Raw genomic sequence first — 17000 nt, 5'->3', positions numbered from 1 at the left:
ATTTCTTCTGGTACTCTACTAATTTTACATCATTGACCTCAAACAAGAAGCTTATTTCCTCCTTAATAGTGAAGTTTTTCTTTATCTCAGCATTTATCAATCTCCAGATATCTCTAAGTCTTAAACTTTCTGCAGAGAAACAATCTGATTTCTCAGGCAGGACTGTAGAATCTGTATGGTAAAATTAGGAACAAATATGAGATAAATGGTAATAGACTGAAAGAATAGATAAGAACATGAAAACTGGACTCAGTCGATGATGATACTGGCAAGAGAGAGGACGGCAGGAAGCACGGGAGAGAGGGGGTGTAAACCCAAATAACCCAAAATGGGAGCAGATTTCAAAGGGATCACCAAGCTCTGCTTTATTCAGCCATGGAGTCAATCGGAGAGGCTCATTTTCCGGGTGGAAAATGGCCCCCAGTTACAGAAGGACTCTGTGCTTTATAGGTTCCAATGTGAGTGGTTAATCATCAGAGGCTTGGGCAGAACATGTGGGTCTGGGCAGAGTTGTAAAGATTCAAAACTCATTGACAGTGTGAAGGGATGACAGCTCAGAACTCGCTGGAGTTCACTGTTTGTCTTCTTCCTCTGGGACCCATTGTTACCCAGAGCTTCACTATTTACTTTACTCCTTCCAGGACTCAGGCGCAATGGGATAGGGTGAAAGTCCAGGGCCCAGCACTCATTCCCTTCAGGACTTGTTGTTGGGAAGGAAGGGACGAATGTTTGCTTTTCCCCTCAGGCCCCAGTGTTACTGGGAGAGGATTAATGATTGCCTTCCTCCTCCCTCATGGGTGGGGGGCGTGTCAGCTTGGGGGCGGGGTTGTCATTATTTTCCATATCCTTCAGGAGGAGACTCCCTCTACCTCGGGCTTCTCCCCCTTCAGTGGCTTCATCTCTGGGCCTCCAAACATGGCTGCCGTGGCTTTAGCTTCTGTTGGGCAACACCAGCCCCTAGTGTAAAAGAAAGATTACACACTGGACACTTGTTAAAATATTTGCAAGACAGCTCTCCTTTGGGTTACAGGCAAAGAGAGACCTTAGGATAGAACTGACTTCAGCTCCAAATGCAGCCAAGACAACTGGGGACGTATAGCCCACAAGCACAGTGAAGGGAGTCAGTGGATGGAAAATTACCCAGAGGAACCTGAGCAAACACCAAGGGTAGAAGATTCTTGTTAAACTGACCGAACAGGATTCTTGCTAAAGGCAGGCCAAAGACCTCAGATCCTGGGTGAGAAATATAGAATTTGATCAGATATCACAGAAGGCGTTCTCATTAAACTGACTTAGCAGGATTCTTGTGAAAACTAAGCGCAGTAGGCCAGGAACAGAAGGCCAAGGTCAAGGCCTCGTCAGCCAGAGAGTTCAAAGAAGCCTAATGGAACTTTTGCCAAATTGGGCTCAAATAACAAACATTGCCTTGGTTTCTCCAGTTTAGGCAGTAGTTGCTTTGTGTGGTTGCTAATCTTCAAATTACCTCACCAGCCTTTTTGTTTCTTGACCCTTCCCTCCCTTTGGCATCAATTTTTGGCATTAAATTCTCTCCATTTTTGAGCCAGGCCTGGTGATGCACACCTGAAATCCCAGCGACTTTGGAGGCTGAGGTAGGAAAATCATGATTTCAGGGGCAGCCTCAGCAACTTAGTGAGAACCCGTCTCAAAATAAAAAATAAAAAGGGCTGGGGGTAAAGGTCAGTAGTAGAGCACCTCAGTACCACACATGAAGAAATTTGTAGGTTTTTTTTTTTTTTTTTTCAGTTTTTTTTCATTTTGTTTTGTTTTCTAGCACTGGGGTTTGAACCCATAAGCACTGTACCACTGGGCTACACCTCCAGCCCTTTTTAATTATTTTATTCTGAGACAGAGTCTCACTAAGTTACCCAGGTTGGCCTTGCACTTGCAGTCCTCCTGCCTCAGCCTCCAGAGCTGCTGGGATTATAGGTGTGCTCTACTGTGCCCAGATACTATTATACTTACTAATGAAGAATAACATATGTGCAGAAAAGTATCAGTTTTTAAGGGCACCCTTGATACATTTTTGACAGAGTGAAAATACCATGCAATTACCACTCCAGATCAAGAATTACAACACAACCAACGTGTTCAAACTCTTTGCTCGTTCTCTTCTAGCCACAACTGTTATGCTCGAATTCGGGATCCCCAAAGACCACCAGAGACCCAAGATCGATGTAAGCAGCAAAGAGGTGTTTATTGCGAGCTAGCTTGGTCCTCCACGCGTGCGCACACACACAGCAACTGGTGACGCTGAGAGGCCCTGAGCCCAGGGTTTGCAGCAGTTTTATACATTTTTTTGGAGAGGGCAGGGACTTCACATACATCATAGCAAATCATCACACACCAAGGGAAAATCAAATAACAACTCTAAAACATGATTAGCACATTCACTGGCGGGAACAAGTTGGGTAAGGGTGATTGGTCAGTACAAAAGGGGTATTTGTTTGAACTGATTGATTTGAGCCAAGAGGGGTGTACGTGCTGAACTACATGGTTTCCCAATATGTTATCAACCACCATAAACTACTGAGAGGGTCATCTGGCATCCCAGGTATTTCCCTGTCTCATGCTGATTGGTGGCTGTTATGGATCCCCACCTAGCCTGACTGAGTCAGGGACACCTGGCACAGCAGATCTCTTCTGTTATTTGTAGATAAACAACTTAGCAGGGTGGGAATGTGCTTAGGAGTGCTCTGTGGGTTTTTCCAAGGACTAAGGTCATGTCCCTTTGTAAGGGTCCAGGGAAGCGTCGGAGAAAGAGACCACAAGAGACCAGCCTCATGCAACACGCAGGGGGAAGTTTATTAGGATCCGGTTCAGCGCGCTGAGGCTCCAGGCAGGCTCGCACAAAAAGGGAGAGCAGCCCAGAGCCCCGAGCAGAGGTTAAGCAGAGCTTAAGTACACTTTTTGGGGAGGGCGGGGGGCTTTGCATACATCAGAACAAATCATCACAAGGCACGGGAAAATTGAACAACAACTCTGAGACCTGATTAGTACATTCATTGGCGGGAACAGATTGGACAGGGGTGATTGGTCACTTCTAAGCGGGGTGCACATTCAAACTGATTGGTTTTGGGACTTGCAATGTCTACGTGCCATTCTACACAGAGTCCCAAGTTATTAGACAACCAGAGGAGCCAGTGAGAATGTTTACTGGGAAGTTCGGGTATTGTTCTAACAGCTACAGAGATTACAGGTTCCGGGGGTAGCAGAGGAATTGTAACAATACTTAGTCTTTTACTCTTTAACCCAAGCCTTGTAGCCTAGAAACTTTACAATGTCTGGTCTTTTACACTTTAACTCGGGCTCTGCGACTTAGAACCAGCTTAAAAATTTCACCTTTACACCTTCCTTGGACAGGCTTTGCTCTGAGGTAGAGGCTGGTTTTTCACAACCATGCTAAGGTTACCCTTCTAGGGCCATGAATTAGTTTTGCTGATGTTGTCCTTTTATAAAAATAGGGGGAGCAATAGTATATACCTTTTGTGTGTGACTTCTATGGCCCAACATCACAGGATTGATCATTCTAGTCGCTGTATACTACAGCAGTGTGTGAATCCACCATTGATTCATTCTATGGGTTGTGAACAGTTAAGTAGTTTCCAGATTCAGGTTTGAATCATGCTGCTATGTACATTCTGTAAAATTTATATAGTAGCATGCATTTCTTTTTGGTATACATATCTAGGAAAGCAAATGCACAGATTTGCTTACGTATAATAAATACTGCCTGTTTTACCAAAAGGTTGCATCAATTTATACCCTCAGTGGTGATGAGAACTGCAGCTATTCTACATTCTCACCAATACTGGGTACTTTCTCTCTGCCATTTTAGCCACCCTCAGTGGCTTTGTTAGCAACCTTGCATAATTATTTAAATTTGCATTTAATTTATCACTAATGAAGTTGGCAACCTCTTCATAGCTTGTCTAATTTAACTATACATTATAGTTCCTTTTTCTTATTTAGTTGATACACCTAACATGATAAATAACAACTTTACCGTTTTTTTTCTTTTCCCTTTCTCACTTCCCTACCTTCCTTATTTCTGGTATTAGTCAATTTTATCTTTCTTAGCATGTCTGCTATTTAAAATGCTTATAATATTTTATCAGCCTTAAATAATATGAATTGACTCTTGGTGAACATAGATCAGGCATTCTGTGGTAGAGGGTGGACTTGTGGTACCTCAGAATGTTTTTCTTTTTGGTGGAGGTGGGAATCAAACCCAGGGCCTCGCACATGCTAGGCACATGCTCTACCATTGAGCCACACCCCAGCTCTACCTCAGATTCCCTCTCCTCTTCCCTTCCCAAGTTGTTGGTAGTTTACTATGTCTACATTTTCACAGTGTGTACTATTTACTTCTTTCTTATCTGTAAATTTACTTCTTTTGCAGTTTCAGTTCCACAGTTGAACATATTCAATATCTCTTGCCAGTTGTCAGGGAGGAAAACTTTTTCTTCAACCCCCTCAGGTTCAGTGACTGGGGCACTGAGAATCCACACGACAGATTAAGAGGAGAAAAGACACACAGTTTGTATTAACATTTACATGTACAAACTCTCACAGAAAAGGAGTGAGTCTCCATGAAGTGGTTATATTTTCCTTGAACAGAATTTACACTTATCTTCAACTAATCCACCCTAAATTTATATTTTATTATGAATTATTTCCATGTTCTTTCACTTAGGTAAGACAATAGTTTTAGATATTTAAAAGGCTGAAATCAATTGTATAAGTTTTGTTTATGTCCATGCCTTTTTTTTTTAATTAAGTTCTAATTAGTTATACGTGACAGTAGAAAGCATTTTGACACATCATACATAAATGGAGTGTAACTCCTCATTCTTCTGGTTGTACATGATGTAGAATAACACCAGTCGTGTAATCACATATGCACATAGGGTCATAATGTCCAACTCATCCTAGCATGGTTCTTACCCCCACACCCTCTTCCCTTCCTTCACTTCCCTCTCTCTAACCCAAAGTACTTCGTTTTTCCCTAGACCTGCTCCTTATTATAAATTAGTATCTGCATATCAGAGAAAACATTCAGTCTTAGTTCTTTGGGATTGGCTTATTTCACTTAGCATTATATTCTCCGGATCCATCCATTTAACAGCAAATGCCATTTCATTCTTCTTTGAGGCTGAGTAATGTTCCATTGTGTATATATGCCACATTTTCTTTATCCATTCATCTATTGAAGGACACTTAGTTGATTCCATAGTTTAGCTATTGTGAGTTGAACTGCTATAAACATTGATGTGGCTGTGTCACTGTAGTGCTGCAGTCTGGCTGGGCGCAAATCACTAAGCCGCCACAAAGCACTTGTATGTTCAAACAGGAAACTTTATTGCCTGAACTTGAATGCACACTCCCCGGGAACTCTCCCGAACGCCACCCACGCAGCTCCTCTCCAGCACACCACACCAACCGGAACTCCTTCCACCGGGCTGCCCATGCACTCACTCTCGAAACCCCTGGAGAACTCAACAGGAACTCCGAAGTAGCGGGCACCCAAGGCAGCAAGAGCCGCCTATTATCGGACAGTAAAGGTCTAATATACAACTGAATACACAGCCTGTTTCAATCCAGCATCAACCAGTCACAGCAATTATAGACAGCTTAACTTAATATCATCTTAATGGCTCGCCTCTCAACCATTACTTCTGGCAAAATGCTAGGGGCCATTCCGACTCAGCTGTGGCTCTCAACACTGTAGTATGCTGATTTTAAGTCCTTTGAGTATAAACTGAGGAATGGGATAATTGTGTCAAATAGTGGTTTCATTCCAAATTTCTGAGGACTCTCTATACTACTTTCCAGAGTGATTGCACCAATTCGCAGTCCCACCAGCAATGTATGAGTGTACCTTTCCCTGCCATCCTCACCAACATTTATTGTTGCTTGTATTCTTGATAAATGCCATTGTGACTGGAGTGAGCTGAAATCTTAGTTTTGATTTGCATTTCTCTAATTGACAGAGATGTTGAAGATTTTTCCATATATTTGTTAATTGATTGTATTTCTTCTTCTAAGAAATGTCTGTTCAGAGCCTTAGCCCATTTATTGATTGGGTTATTTGGGGTTTTGGTGTTGTTTTGTAAGGGTCCAGCGAAGCGTCGGAGAAAGAGACCACAAGAGACCAGCCTCATGCAATAAGCAGGGGGAAGTTTTATTGAACCAGCATGCTGGGGCTCCATGCCCACTCAAGAAAGGAGAGCAGCCCAGAGCCTGGAGCAGAGGTCAAGCAGAGCTTAAGTACATTTTTTGGTGAGGGTGGGGGCTTTGCATACATCAGAACAAATCATCATGAGGCGCAGGAAAATTGAACAACTCTTGAGACCTGATTAGTACATTCATTGGCGGGAACAGATTGGACGGAGGTGATTGGTCACTTCTAAGTGGGGTGAACATTTAAACTGATTGGTTTTGGGGCCTGGATGCCCTACGTGCCAGGCTACTCAGAGTCCCAAGTTATTAGACAACCAGAGGAGTCAGTGAGAATATTTACTGGGCAGTTCAGGTATTGCCCTTACAGCTACAGGGATTACAGGTTCCGGGGGTAACAGAGGAATTTAACAATACTTGGTCTTTTACTTTTTAACCCAAGCCCTGCAGTTTAGAAACTTTACAATGTCCGGTCTTTTACACTTTAACTCAGGCTCTGCGGCTTAGAATCAGCTTAGAAATTTTTTACCTTTACAGTTTTTTGAGTTCTTTGTATATCCTGGAGATTAATGCTCTCTCTATCTGAGGTGCATGTGGAAAAGATTTTCTCCCATTCCGTAGGCTCTCTCTTCACATTATTGATTGTTTCCTGTGCTGAGAAGAAGCTTTTTAGTTTGATTTCATCCCATTTATTGATTCTTGATTTTACTTCTTGTGCTTTAGGGGTCTTGTTAAGAAAATCAGTTCCTAAGCCAACATGGTGAAGATTTGGCATTGCCTGACTTTTTTTTTTTTCTTACAAATTTGATAATATCCTGGTGACTTAAGGTAACTATAATTCATGTTTATTAATCAATGAGAACTATATAAGAGAGAGAATAATTGAAGACAAACAGTTGAAAACAGTTTTTCTTGATGATTAGTAACTTGAAAATAGTTGCATTAACTTGAGGTATAAACTATTTCCATGCAATGATTTCTGAGAAGTCTTTCTGGGGAATTTCAAAATGGGGGAAAGTTATTATATAAAATTGGTCCCATTTCTGAGACCAATTTTATTAAATGGAAATAGAAAGTAGGATTATTATTCTGCAGCTAAGAAGAAACCTGCTTAGTAGTAGAAAAAAAAATAAAGAAAGCTCCCATTCTACTGAATCAAAATAAAGATCTTACAAATATGATAGTGAAAGTGGATCCCTGATATGGTTGGGAGCAGTTGGGGCATGTTATTCTACTCCAGCTCCCCAAGATTGACCCTCTCCTTGGAACCTCTCATTAATGAGAACTAGCCACAGCACGTAGCTCCTGCTTCAACACTGACCCAGCTGAAGCTACTAACAATGAAGAATAGCCAACAACACAGGTAAAAAGAGATTGAAGTGTTCAAACAAAACTAAAGGTCAAGATGTAAGCAATTGAATTTAACAATGGCCTCCCATATATCTAGATTATACTTAATCACTGCGATGTGTAGGACTCTGCCCCCTGTTCAACCTGGGACCTGAGGCTTTGGATAATTTTCACAGGAATCTTCCCTAGGCAGGGGAGGAAAAAAATGCCCACAATGTATTCCATCTGCAGTATAATTACCAGCTCAATAAGATAGCAACTTCAATACTTAATCCAGAAAAATCTACCCATAGTATATAGTGCTGAGAATGAGAGTTTGCCAGTCTCCTGACCTTGGAAACCTGATTTCCAGAGAGAAAAAAAGAACTTTTTCTTAAAAAAAAAAAAAAAATTGAAGGAACTGGGATTGAAAAACCAGCCTCTACCTCAGAGCAAAGCCTGTCCAAGGAAGGGACATGACCTTAGTCCTTGGAAAACCCCACAGAGCACTCCTAAGCACATTCCCATCCACACTGCTAAGTTGTTTATCTACAAATAACAGAAGAGATCTGCTGCACCAGGTGTCCCTGACTCAGTCAGGCTAGGTGGGGATTCATAGCAGCCCCCTAGCAGCCACCAATCAGCATGAGACAGGGAAATACCTGGGATGCCAGATAACCCTCCCAGTAGTTTATGGTAGTTGATAACAAGTTGGGAAACCATGTAGTTCAGCACGTACACCCCTCTGGCTTAAACCAATCAGTTCAAATGAATACCCCTTCTGTACTGACCAATCACCCCTACCCAACTTGTTCCCACCAGTGAATGTGCTAATCATGTTTTAGAGTTGTTATTTGATTTTCCCTTGGTGTGTGATGATTTGCTATGATGTATGTGAAGTCCCTGCCCTCTCCAAAGAATGTATAAAAATGCTGCAAACCCTGGGTTCGGGGCCTCTCAGCGTCACCAGTTGCTGTGTGTGTGCGCGCGCGGAGGACGGAGCTAGCTCGCAATAAACACCTCTTTGCTGCTTACATCGATCTTGGGTCTCTGGTGGTCTTTGGGGGTCCCGAATTCGAGCATAACAGGATATTTTTAGTAGAGAAAGAAAGTGTCAGGACAGACAAAATATTGTATTTATTATACAATGGAAGCAGAGGCTTTTAGTTAGAGAAATGGAGTCTAGAATATCCTTTTAATTCTTACTAGTATTTTCTTAAATAAGAGAATTAAGCTAAGTTGTAATCAATTTTCTCATCAATGAAATGGGAATAAGACCAGACCTCTGTATCTTTGGACTATGCATCCACAGATTCAACCAACTGCAGATCAAAAATATTGAGAAAAAAAAAATTGTATTTGTACTGAGCACACAGATTCATTTTTCTTCTCATTATTCCCTAAGTAATACTATATAATAACAACTTATGTGATATTCACATTGTATTAGATTTATACAAATGACTTAATGTATAGTCATGCATTGCTTAACAAAAGACATGTTCTGAGAAACCTGTCCTTAGGCGACTTTGTTGAGTAAACTCCATGGTATGCACTTACACAAACAAACATGTCTGTGATATCACCAGGGGGTATCATCTTAGGGGGCAACTGCTGTGTATACAGTCCATCATTGACTGAAATGCCATTATGTATCAGATAGCTGTATACAGGAGGATTGTTTCAATTATATGTAAGTACTATGCCATTTCATTCAAGAATCTTGAGTGTCCGTGGATTTTGGCTTCCCTGGGGGGTCTTGGAACCAATCCTCTATTGATACTGAGGGATGAAATACTATATTATTCCCTAGAGTTGTAAAAATTAAGTGAAATAACAAAGAGACTAGGCGGGTCTAACACATGGCGACTATTTAACATATGCGGATCAAAAGTCTTAGTTCATTACTGCTGCTATTTAAAAAATACTTTAAATGTGTTTTAGTTAGCTTTTCATCACTGGTCAAAATATATGACAAGACCAACGTAGAGGAGGAAAGTTTATTTTTGTCCATGGTTTCAGAAGTTCAGCTCATGGTCAATTGACTCCATTGCTCTGGGCCCAAGGTGAGCAGAAGGTCATGGCAGAAGCGCATGGCTGAGGAAAGTACCTCAGGACATGACACCCAGGAAGTAGAGAGAGCTCTACTGACCAGGGACTAAGCATAAACCCGGAAGGCATGCTCCAGTGACCTACTTTCTCCCGTCACATGCTATCTGTGTACAGTTACCAACCAGTTAATTCATATCAATGGAATAATCAACAGAATAACTTACAGGTCTCATAACCTAATCATTTTAGCTCTGAAAATTCTTACAGTGTCTCACTCATGAGTTTTGGGGGTACACCACATATCTAAACCATAATAGATATAAAATTTATAAAGAACATAAATCCAAAATCAAAGGAGCCCAGAAGATTTGTTGTCTCATGAGAACCTGTTTCATGGATAGCATTTCTTGCAGCATCCTCACACAGTAGAAAATGCAGAAGAGCATAAAGTGATGAATAGCTCCATTTAGACTTTTTATAAGGTCATTAATCCCATTAATGAGTGTAGAGACTCCTAATTTAATCACCTCCTTAAGACTCCACCTCTTAAAACCAGCACAATGAGCATTAAGTTCCAACCTACGAATATTGGAGGAACACATATATTCAAACCATAGGAATCAATTTTATGGGCCCACTTGGAAGGTGCTTTTAAAGATTAATGTTTAAATCAGTGGACTTAGAGTAAGAATATTATTCAGAATGTGGGTGGGCTTATATCATTAGTGGAAGGCCTGTAGACACAAAGATCTGTAGCTGCCCAAGGAAGAGGGAATTCTCCAGCAGACTGCCTTCAGACTGGAACAACATCATCCGCTCTTTTGTGTCTTGAGCTTTCTGGCCCACACTGCAGATTTGAACTTCCCAGCTTCTATGATCACACGAGGCAATTCCTTATGGCAAACACACACACACACACACACACACACACACACACAGATGCACAATTTGTTCTGTTTCTCTGAAAAACACTGACAGAGGCAATAGTTATTACTAGTTTTCTTCCTTAAAATATTCAAAAAGTTCTCTTGCTGTGCAAGGATCAGATTTGTTCAGTTCCACTAAATTAAGTAAAGTCTATACGGGCAGGGCCAGGGGCGGGGGTGGAGTACGACTAGAAGTTCATTGGATTAGACAAAGGGGAATGAAGGTAAGGGAGTGGGGATGGGAATAAGAAAGACAGTAGAATTAACTGGGCATAACTTTCCTATGGTCATATGTGAATACACCAGCAGTGAAACTCCACATGATGTACAACCACAAGAATGGACCCTAATTAGAAAGTTATACTCCATGTCTGTGTAATATGTCAAAACACTGCCATGTACACATAAAAAGGAAGAATACTACAGGTTCAAAAATTAATATTATGATAAAAATAGGAGGAATTTTCAACTAATATTTGTCAAGGGTACTGATAGTACACAAAGAGAAAAGGATCAATATCAATAAATGATAGTGGGGAATGATATCCACATACAGAGGAACAAAACTGAACTCCTGTCTTATACCACTCATGAAAATTAACTCAAAATGAATTAAAGACATGAAACGAAGACCTGAAGCCATAAAACTCCTGGAAGAAAACACGGGAAGAAACTCCGACATTAGACTTGGGATAGGTGTTGTTGTCATATATATATAAAACAAAAAGCATAGTCAACTGAAGCATAAATGAAATGGAACTACATCAAACTAAAAAGCTTCTGGATAGCAAAAGAAACAGTCAACCCAGTGAAAAGGCAACCTATGGAGTGGGAGAGTATTTGCAAACCACAGAGTGGATAAGGAGTTATTATTCAAACTCTGTAAGAAATTTGTACAACTCAATAACAACAGCCCAGGAACCCAGTTTTAAAATGGATGAAAAGCCTGAATGCACATTTTCCCAAAGACAATACATAAATAACCATCCAGGTTCACAAAAACGTGCTCAATATTACTAGTCATCAGGGAAGTGCAAATGAGAATCACAATGAGAGATCGGGTCACACCCGATAGGAGGACTATTATAAAAAGATAGCAGAGGTAATAAGTATTAATGAAGATGTGGGAAAAGAGAACCCATATACCCTGTAACCCTGAATGTAAATTATACAGTTCTTATGGAAAACATGGTGGAAGTTTCTTGAAAAATTAAAAGTAGAACTTGATATGATTCAGCAATGCCACTTCTGAGTATATACCTGAAAGAAAAATCAGCATCTCAGAGATACCTACATGCCCATGTTTATTGTGGCATTATTCATAACAGGAAAGAAATAGAAACAATCTGTGTCTATTGATAGATAAATAAATTAATTGTGATATATCTATACACTATATATAGTATATATGTTATCTATATCATATAATAGTCCAGTGTTTGTGTGTGTGTATACACTTATACATACATATACCATATACTGTTATTTAGCCATAAAAAGGAAGGAAATTCTTTCATTTACAACAACCCAGATGAATCTTAAGGGTGTTATACTAAGTGAACTGTATCACACAAAGGAAGACACTTACAGGTGGCATCTAAAAATTCAAACTCATAGAAACAGAGTAAAATAGTGGCTATCAGGGGATGAGGGTGATGGAAATGATCAAAACTTATAAACTTTCAGTTGTAAGATCATCTAAGTTCTGGAGACCTAGCACAGGACATCATGATCATAGTTACCAATACTGTATCAAAGACTTTAGAATTTGCTGAGAATAGATCTTAAATGTTCTCAATGTGCACACAGGGTAACTAGGTGAGATAATGTGTTAACTAACTTGACTGTGCTAATCATTTGCATATGTATGTGTATATATGTGTGTGTAAACAAACATGGGTTAAACTATCACATTGTAAACCACCAATTTAAAATCTTTTTGTCAATAATACATTAATAAAGTTGACAATATAAGGAAGGAAGGGGCATCACTAACTGTACATTCTAGGGAAGAATCAGTTGAATCTGTTAACACAAGATTAAATTATTTGCTACACCTTTATAAAAATTCATCAAAAGTGTTTGAAATTTCTTCACACAACCCTCTCCCTTTGATTTTTCCCCCTGGCAATAATAACAGGGGCATTTATTCCTATAAATAATATTAAATTAAGGGTTGTTTCAATAAAAAATTAAATATACATATCTATAAAATATTTTCATTTATTCCTAGTTGATTTCAGACCTTACATAGACTATTTTGGCCCATAATGCATATTTTGAATTTTCTACTAGATTTTGTACTTGTTATAAAAACAGTCTGTTTCCAAGAGGTAGCCTGAATGCCCTCTTTGTTTTATCAATATCTCCCTCTTTTAAATTGACATAGGCTTCTACTTTAGTTAACAATATCTGGTAACAACTTTTATTCTTTTTTTTTTTTTAGTTGTAGTTGGACACAATATCTTTATTTTATTTTTATTCATTTTTATGTGGTGCTGAGGATCGAACCCAGCGCCTCGCATGTGCTACGTGAGCGCTCTACTACTGAGCTACAACCCCAGCCCACAACATTTATTCTTTCAAACATATTTTAGTTATTATTATCTAGTGGTTAGAAAATAGCAAGAATAAGGGCTATAATTTTATCTTGCCAAACCAAAAAGAAAGAAAGAAAAGAAAAAGCACAAAGTAAAGCCAAGTACAGTCGTGCTCACCTGTAAACCCAGGTACTCCAGAGGCTGAGGCAGAAGGATGGAAAGTTGCCAGCCTGGGCAACTCTGTTTTAATATAAAATAAAAAGTGCACTATTGATATTTAATTTCAATTTTATCAATGAGGATTTAAACAGATTAAATAATATGATAATGACAGAGAGGGGACTTTTAACCAAGTATGTTCAATGTTAACTAACAACAGAAAATTAACCACAATTACTCTGCTAAGCACTGAAGAGAGCTACATCATCTCCTTGAGCGGGGGCGGGACCACATACAATATTACGGATGCAACTGTTGGCAGAGAGGAAGGGGAAAGGGGCCCACTCCCTCTGCAAACTCTTTCTGCTTCACAGTCATCTGCATGGACTCCAAGCTCTCCTCAGGGAATGTGTGAGCTCTTGGCAGGAGACCTATATAGGCCAGGCTGCACCAGCTGTGGCAGATAACCCAGAAGTTATTTGTTCCATAGCTGATTTTGCAGCTTAGATTTCAGCCTGTGACTGGGTGAACCTGGCTTTCAGGCTTCAGCAATTCAAAAGCACAGCCTTGGCATATGCACAATATAGTTTTGTGTAAACAGTGCTTTCCCGATATATCCTTGCTAAGTAACTGGCAGTGTAACATGAGATACCAGGGTGGTTTTTCTCTTACCATCTCTATCAATCACCTCTTCTCAGCCTGGGTTGTTTCTGCTCAGCTGCATGAGAAAAGAAAGATAAGAAAGACATCATCCTTGCCCTCAAGATGTTCCTGTCTAGTGCCACAGTTGGAAGCTGAGCCGAACAGCTAATACACATAGTGACAAGTGCCAGGGTAGGTCCAGAATACTGTAAGAAAATAGAACAGATCTAACAAATTGCAAATAGATAAGAGGAGATGGTCATTATGAAGGAGTGATAGTTCATGCAGTTGTAGTATTTGAATAGGATTTGAAAGGCTGCCAGTGTTTCCACAAGAAAGAAGGAATCAGCTTTCTAGGAAGATACTGCTGCACAGACTCTGTGTAAGGGCAGAGATGTACACTCAAGAGCATGTGCTACAGATCCACAAGCTTTAAATTCTGATTTACAAACACCCGCTCTGTAACTGCACAACCTGCCCCCCACATATGCATTGTTTACTTTTGATACCAGTCTTGGAGATCAGGAATAGGTCCTCTCCCTGGTGTTGAAGATTAAACACTGGAAAAATGTTGAGGAAAGCGCAGAAAGCACGTTTTATTGGAGAAAGGGACAGAGACAGACTTCTATGAAGAGAAGAGGCCCCAAGAGCTGGGAGTCCATGGGAGGGGGTGCAGCTTGCTCTTTTATGGACTCCAGAACCCCATTTTAATTATTGTCTTCTCTTTCTGTTCCCTGTACATGTCTAAGGACAGGAAGGAGCAGGAGCATGCAGGTTAATTGTTAGCAACCCAGAGTGCCCAGGAGCAGATTGCAGAGGTAACAGCCCATTGTTCCCTGTTGGATAACTAGTCCTCATCCTCTCTGGATTTCCATCATTCATTACCTGTACTGACTGCCTGACCTTCGTACTGCCTCAGTCTGCTGAGGAATGTGACTTTTCCTGTCCACTTAGGCCAGGCGGGGCTGCAGTCTTGCTTTCTGGCAAAGAAAGCATACATGGGGCAGCGGGGGTGGGGGTCAGCATAGTGGGCCCATTTTGTTATTCTCTTAACCTCGTGTGTTCCCACCATTCTGATCTATCTGTCTGTTCCCTTATGCTTTCTTCTTGGGTATAAAGACAATAAAAGATCAATTGCAAAAACATTGTTTAACCATGATCTAAATTCAGGTACACCCTTTTCATTGCTCAAGTCAGACTTTGAGCTATGTTTTTCTCCCAAGCATCATTTAGAGTCACATATCAAGTGAGCCCTAGGGCTAAGGGAAAATTAAGATGGTCAGAAAGGAAATCTGTGGTGTGAAAGCAGGAGGGCAGGACAAATTATGTTCAATGCCATTCCTCAAATCTTGAAAATGTATTTGCTATGTTTTTAATGTTCCCTTCCAAAACTCTTGTTGAAATTTAATCCCCACTGTGAAGTACTAAGAGGGTAGCAAATTAATTCCGCTTTTTTCTTTGGAGGTGGAAATTTTAGGAGGTAATCAAAGTTCAATAAAGTTGCCAGGTGAAGTGGAGCATGCCTGTAATCCCAGTGGCTCTGGAGGCTGAGACAGGAGGATCACAAGTTCAAAGCCAACCTCAGCAAAAACAAGGTGCTAAGCAACTCAGTGAGACCCTGTCTCTAAATAAAATACAAAATTGGGCTAGGGATGTGGATTATGGTGGAGTGTTCCTGAGTTCAATCCATAGTACCCTCTGCCAAAAAAATAAAGTTCAATGAAGTCTCTGAGTGGCACCTAATCCAATGGGGCTGTGACTATGAGAATAAAAGGCACCTGAACTAGGACAGTCTATTCCTACATGGAATATTCTGTGCTGGACTCTGCAGAGTTCTTATCCTCAAAGGATCTCACCAGATGTACTTGCCTAATTTTGAACTTTCCAGCCTTCAAAACTGTGAGCCAAATAAACTTTTATTCCTCCTATATTACCCATTCTATGGTATTTAGTTACAGCAACAGAAAATAGACTGAGATAGTACTTTTCATGAAATCTAAAATCCTGGAAAGCCACACTTTGGCTCTTGGTTGGACCTTAGTTTCCAAAAAGAGAAGCTGGGATGTAAAGGCTTTAGAGTTTTTTCAGGGAATTGACTCTCTTGCAGACATAGAAAGGCTATCAAAAGCTTTTAGACAAGAAAGTGTCCAAGCCTGTGTGTGTGTGTGTGTGTATGTGTGTGTGTGTGTGTTTTAAATACTTATGGCTCATGAAAATCAAAGGGAGATCAGTTTAGGAAAGAAATCAGGGGAAAAGAGAAAGGGGAAACACGGGAAATGATATTGGCTAAATGATATTGTTCATTGTGTGCATGTATGAATATGTAACAAGGATCCCACCATTATATACAGTTATAATGCACCAATTAGCATAAAAGAAAAAGAAAAATACTTGTTGCAATGGTGCTAAAGATGAAATAAAATAGATGATAACCATGAGCATAAGTATGATTTATTCTATTTTATAATCTATATATCTATATCTATATTGTTTTGGGGTCTTTGCTATTTTATCTTATTTATTTTAGGTGTATAAGCCTTTCATTAACAGAAAAGCCCTACAGAATCATTGAGTCTCAGGCATACCCACAGTACACCATTGGCAGCCAGTGTAGTTCGTGTGCTGGCTTGAGACACAAAGGCCCAAGAGGTGGCCCAGCTCACTCTGGGCACTAATCTTCTTCAGTTGCTCCAGATCTTCATGGATTTGCCATCTAGTCCATTGGACATTCCATCCTCTAAATCCTTCTGTCTGATGAAGGACCAGCCTAGGATCTTCTGCTGGTCTAGATTCTACATAATGTGATCATACAATCCACCTCATCCCCAGCGAGTTCTCCAACCCTCTTGGTGAAGTCAGCATCTGTTTCCTTAGCACCACATGAGCATATCTTTGCCCCACGTTATGTCTTTTTTTTAAACTTGTTCTAATTAGTTATACGTGACAGTAGAGTGCGTTTTGACATACCATACATAAATGGAGTATAACTGCTCATTCTTCTGATTGTACATGATGTAGAATTATACTGGTCATGTACCCATATATGCACATAGGGTAATAATGTCTGATTTATTTCACTGTTCTTCCCACCCCCATACCACCTCCCCTCCCTTCACTCCTCTCTGTCTAATCCAAAATACCTCCATTCTTCCCT

General features: G+C 40.3%; 1 protein-coding gene across 1 annotated transcript in view; it reads right to left on the bottom strand.

Moving 5' to 3' along the window:
- Positions 1-848: 848 nt before the first annotated feature.
- The window catches only part of LOC143397151 (uncharacterized), a 116957-nt gene continuing 100805 nt past the window's right edge, over positions 849-17000 (bottom strand). The window contains 3 exon segments of the mRNA XM_077109920.1: positions 849-937; positions 1141-1233; positions 5458-5563. Coding sequence (XP_076966035.1) covers positions 849-937; positions 1141-1233; positions 5458-5563 — 288 coding nt within the window.

Source organism: Callospermophilus lateralis, chromosome 1 (assembly GCF_048772815.1).
Source record: "Callospermophilus lateralis isolate mCalLat2 chromosome 1, mCalLat2.hap1, whole genome shotgun sequence".
In the NCBI taxonomy this organism is placed as follows: Eukaryota; Metazoa; Chordata; class Mammalia; order Rodentia; family Sciuridae; genus Callospermophilus; species Callospermophilus lateralis.
This window is presented reverse-complemented; position numbering and strand designations above follow the sequence as displayed.